Source organism: Sinocyclocheilus rhinocerous, unplaced genomic scaffold (genome assembly GCF_001515625.1).
Source record: "Sinocyclocheilus rhinocerous isolate Xijiao unplaced genomic scaffold, SAMN03320098_v1.1 scaffold942, whole genome shotgun sequence".
In the NCBI taxonomy this organism is placed as follows: Eukaryota; Metazoa; Chordata; class Actinopteri; order Cypriniformes; family Cyprinidae; genus Sinocyclocheilus; species Sinocyclocheilus rhinocerous.
Window position 1 is genome coordinate 939488 of NW_015627890.1, and position 5761 is coordinate 945248.

The 5761-nt window shown below is 33.3% G+C and overlaps 1 protein-coding gene across 1 annotated transcript in view; it reads left to right on the top strand.

Moving 5' to 3' along the window:
• The window catches only part of myo7aa (myosin VIIAa), a 51458-nt gene that overhangs the window by 32176 nt on the left and 13521 nt on the right, over positions 1 to 5761 (top strand). The window contains exons 22-27 of the mRNA XM_016547453.1: positions 598 to 915; positions 989 to 1192; positions 2523 to 2699; positions 2795 to 2884; positions 3988 to 4115; positions 4218 to 4404. Coding sequence (XP_016402939.1) covers positions 598 to 915; positions 989 to 1192; positions 2523 to 2699; positions 2795 to 2884; positions 3988 to 4115; positions 4218 to 4404 — 1104 coding nt within the window. The remainder of the gene's footprint in view (positions 1 to 597; positions 916 to 988; positions 1193 to 2522; positions 2700 to 2794; positions 2885 to 3987; positions 4116 to 4217; positions 4405 to 5761) is intronic.

The window sequence follows — 5761 nt, forward strand, 5'->3', positions numbered from 1 at the left end:
GGGCGTGTTTGTTTTGGTGATTTCAAATATCAACATTGGCTACCAGAAATCACTTACTATGCCTTTAATTGAAATAAAAAACACACACAAGCAGCACCAGGGGGTTACATATGTAACATATGTAAGGGATAATGTACATCCAGCCGGTTGTTATCTCCGAATAAACCCCGACAGGGTGATCAGGACCCCGACGCTATTCTGAGATAACAACCGGCTGGATGTACATTATCCCAGTCTTACATAACATTTACATATATTGCTATAGTGATATTTAACACGTCTGTAATATTGCTTAGGAAATAATCAAGCGTTTCGGTTATTCAGGTTATAATCAGGTTATAATCAGGTTATTTAATCTGGTTATTCGTGGTCTGTTGAAGTTAATTTGTTAATGCTTTTACACTTCTAAATTTCCTTCGAAGGTTGAAGGGTGAGTAGAATAATGTCAGCTTGCTTATTATTGCATTCATAGAGCAAAGCTTTCACTGATTGTTTGCAGTTTAATGTAAGTTACTCCCATAATTCGCATCATGGGGTGTAGGAAAAAGTTGGATGGTTTACGACAAACGCATCCCTCTCTTCTTCCATCCGTCTCAGTACCGGCGGCGTTTGGATGCAGAGAAGATGCGACTAGCGGAGGAGCAGAAGCTCAGGAATCAGATGAGCGCCAGGAAGGCCAAAGAAGAAGCCGAAAAGAAGCATCAGGAACGACTGGCACAGCTGGCGCGAGAGGACGCTGAGCGCGAGAAGAAGGAGCGAGCGGAGGCGCGAAGGAAAAAGGAGATGCTGGACCAGATGGAGAAAGCGCGACATGAGCCCGTCAACGACTCTGATATGGTGGACAAGATGTTCGGTTTCTTGGGAACCACAAACTCGTTCCCTGGGCAGGAAGGTCAAGCGCCGGCTGGGTTTGAGGTGAGGATGTGCATCTGAATCTCATTAATGGGCTGATTAACTGAGCTCCAGTGTGTGATTTTGTTTTCCTCAGGACCTGGAGAGAACGCACAGGGAGCTCGAGGAGGAAGACCTGGATGAAGCTCTTCCTCTCCCAGAGGATGATGTGGAAGATTTGTCGGAGTACAAATTTGCCAAGTTTTCAGCCACGTATTTCCAGGGCACGACCACACACACTTATGTGCGCCGCCCGCTCAAACAGCCCTTACTGTTTCACGAAGACGAGGGAGATCAGCTGGTATGTGACCTTTGACTCTCAAACATACTTTAGATTTGAGGAAGTGTTTATTTAGCTCTGAAGCGATGCTGTCTTCTAAGATCCCTGCTCTTTTAAGGCAGCATTGCATGTGTCCTTCGTAGAGAAGGCGATCCCATAATAATGCACTGTGACAAGCTCAGTAAAAACATCTAAGATGAGTTGAGACCCAGAGAGCAACCAGTTTCGGCCCAGATCCGGCCTACATCTGGCCCATGTGGATTTCACACGGGCCAGATGTGGGCCGATCTGGGCCAACACTATGTTGCTGTCTGGGGAGGAATGCTGATTATAAATCTATTTAATTCAGTTTATTCAGCACAACATATGTGGATTTAACAGTTAAAATAGTTTAAAAGGTAAAATAGAAAACAAAATATTATTTTACCCAATGTTTGTGTGTGAAAGGTATTCAATGTATAATTTTTTAATAAATATAAAAAATTTATCTAAGTACATGTGTGTGTCGGGGTTATTATTGTTAACTAAAATTAAAAAGCTAACTAAAATTAAAACTAAAAAGAACCATTTTCATTACTAGAAATAAACATTAAATAAAATTAAAATAAAATATAAAAGTCTTAAACTTCAGCTAGTTGCCAAAGCATCTTTTCTCATTTTGTTTTAATTTAAGTACTACAATAACTAAAAATAAAATTGAAATAAAAATAAGGACTATATAGACATTTTTAAAAAACTAATAAAAATGACTAAAACACACAAAAAAATTAATAAAACTTTAACTACATTTTTTATTTATATTTAATAAGTTTATATTTATCAAAAATATATAAATACTCTATATAAAATCTTACACTTATATAAATTTGTAATAAATACTGTCAAAATAAAAGGTAAATAGTTAAATATTGAATATTTGAATATTTTACACACACATTTATATATATATTTATATATATACAGTATATTTACTAAATATATTTATATCTTTATTAAAATATAAATACTATACTATATAAAATATAGTGTATAGTATATAAATACTATATAAAAAGACATACATTTTTTATACTGTCACAATAAAAGGTAAACTGATAAAAAATTATTTTAAGAAATATATATTTTTTAAATTAAACACACACACCAATGCCATATGCAGTATAAGAACTTATACAGATGTAAAAAAATATATTTTCTAAAAGATATTGTCTAAATAAAAACTAAATATTGCATACTTTAATTAAATTGAAAATGACTTGTATGAGACTTAAGTTACTTGAATATGATATGATAGTAATGACATTTGGTTGTTAGTATCTAAAGGTTTGTCTAATATTTGCTGGTCGTGCAGGCGGCTCTGGCCGTGTGGATCACGATTCTCCGCTTCATGGGTGACCTTCCAGAACCCAAATACCACACGGCCATCAGCGACGGCAGCGAGAAGATCCCGGTCATGACCAAGATCTACGAGACGCTCGGCAAGAAGACCTACAAGAGAGAGCTGCAGGCTCTGCAGGGAGAAGGAGAGGTGAAAGACACGTTTGCAAATACATTTGGCCAAATGTGACGGCATTAATGCATGTTTTCATGATCCATGAGGCAATTTGTGCCCATCTCTTACAGAACTCTCACACTGAAAGTCACAAGAAGAGCAGTGTGCGTCACAAGCTGGTGTCGCTCACCCTGAAGAAGAAGTCCAAGATTACAGAGGAGGTGAGTGATGCGGTTACCATGGTGATTTCATCACGGTGCACTTCCTTATTGCCTCATTTCTGGGAGCTCGCTTTTGGTTTTTGAACTCAGTGACCCCTTCAAGACATTGATTTCACAGGTATGAGTCTCTGTCCCCTGCAGATATTCATTTCATTGTCTGCAACACTCTGAAAAATATATATTTATTTTAATTGGCATTGATGGTTCCATGAAGAACCTTTAAGAACCTCTTTCCATTGCACTAAAGGTTCTTTATAGTGAAAAAAGGTAAATTTTTATTAAAAATGTTCTTCATACTATGAAATAATGGTTCTTTTAAGAACTTTTAACTGGAAGGTTCTTTGAGGAACCCAAAATGGTTCTTCAAAGGCATTGCTACAAAAACCACCTTTTTGAAACAATTTTGTAAAATTGAAAGGAAGTTATTAGGAGCCATAAACTCTTCTTGTGCCAACCAGATGTGAAAAAAAAAACACTCCGCTTCTTCAGAAACAAAATATACTGATTCAGAACCTTTGCTATTCCTATAGCTATCAAACTTAACTTTTTAACATGCTGATTTGTAACGTTTTTAATTTAATTTAATTTAATTTAATTTAATTTGATTTAATTTGATTTGATTTTATTTGATTTTATTTAATTTTATTTAATTTTATTTAATTTTATTTAATTTTATTTAATTTTATTTAATTTTATTTAATTTTATTTAATTTTATTTAATTTTATTTAATTTTATTTTATTTTATTTTATTTTATTCAGAGAACAATGATCATTTAAATGTATTTTTAAATAATAAAATATTGGCCTAAAATCTCTGTGGTACTTCAAGTAAATATTTTACCATTTTTCCATGACCAAAATGTTTAATTTAATATAATATAAATTATTTTATTTTATTTTATTTATTATTTTTTAACATCAGAGAACAGTGAACATATGATTGTCATTAAATTACTGAAATATTAACCTAAAATCTTCAAATAAATATTTTACACCTAAAAAAAAAAAAGGTTTGGAAACCCCTGCTTTATCTAATGTCTTTTTTATCATTTCAATCCTGAGTATTTTTCTCTCTTTGTTTGTTATTGCTGTTGTTCTGTAGGTGGCCAAGCGTCTGAATGATGGTGAATACACAGTCCATGGAAACAGCATGCTGGAGGACCGACCCACATCCAACCTGGAGAAGCTGCACTTCATCATCGGCAACGGCATCCTTCGGCCAGGCCTGAGGTCAGATTGCGGATACGGAAATATAATATTATGAGTATAATACACAGCAAAGCATATATTGATCACAGCCCTGAGCATTTTTCTTCCTGTTGTTTCTCTCAGAGATGAGATCTACTGTCAGATCTGTAAGCAGCTGACCCAGAATCCCTCTAAAAGCAGTCACGCTCGCGGCTGGATCCTCATGTCTCTGTGTGTCGGCTGCTTCGCTCCCTCTGAGAAGTTTGTGAAGGTGAGAAACGCTGGTTATATGCTCTTTTTGTTTGTCCCTCTTTATGTTTTGGATCTCCAGGTTTGACTACAAATCTTCTTCTCTTCTGTGATTAGTGCATCTGTAATATTTCAACCACAGACGAATACTTTAATCATGTCTGGTTGGTATTCAAGTACTTACTAATATCCGGGCATACTGTATTTATTGAACCTTCAGAGACTGAAATATTGATATTGAAGATTATTGCATTATGGGTTTAAAATTTAAAGGTTATAAAATTTTACTGCTTTTAAAATGAATTATACAATTGCATGTGCTTTGACTTTCTTAGGAACCTTCCCAGCATGTTAGAAGGATAAAACCTTAGGCTACATTAAAAGTAATTTTATAATATTTTCAGTGATTTACTGTTGTGTAAATATAAGAACATTTAAGGCCCACTGTTGCATTTCTGCAACATTCAGAAAATGTATGTTTATGTTAGTTTTTTTGTTTGTTGAATGTTTCATTTTCTATCATTTTAATTACATAAATAATTATTAATTTAGTTATTTAAATGCATTTTTAAAATTAAAACATGTTTTATTAATTTTTTTAATTTAAATTATATATTCAATTAAATTAACAGATTAAATACTCACATTCAGTAGTAGTGTCTGTAGCCAGAGAACATGTATTAATTTAATTTAATTTAATTTAATTTAATTTAATTTAATTTAATTTAATTTAATTTAATTAAATAGGTTTCAAATTCAACAGAATAAAAATGTAATTAAATTTTGCATAAAGAAAATAACGTCCATTTTTTGGCCCAGGTCACATTACAGCCCAAAACCGAAAGGAAAAAGTGAAATTATATTTTGCATTAAAAATTAAGGCTATTTTAGGACCATTAAGATTTTCAAAATTCTTGTCATTATTTTTCAAGACAATTAGTTTGAGCTCCATATTCTCACTATATCATACTATATGAGCCATAAAAACCTGATGTATCGAATATGATACTTAACAAAAACACACATGTAAAGTTCTTGTTTTCGTTTCAGTCTAAAGGTTTGATTAAAAACTATTTTTCTGACAATTATTTCATACATCAGGCTTTACAGTTTCAAGAAAACTCTTCGGAGTGCTTCCAGTTGAGAAAATCTCACAGAACCTTCAAGAACATGTCAGGATCATATTTCATCCCCAAATTAAAATAAAAGAAATAAATATGATTCTTTTTTTATTTAAATAAAGACAACGAGAATGAAATTAATTGTCTTGAAAATATTACATGGAAATATTCTAAAATAGATTGTTTTTGTTTTTTTTAAAGGTTTATTTATGGCGTTTTATGCCTTTATTTTGATAGGACAGTATAGGTTGACAGGAAGTGAAGTGGGTGAGAGAGAGGGGGGTGGGATCGGGAAAGGTCCGCGAGCCGGGACTCGAG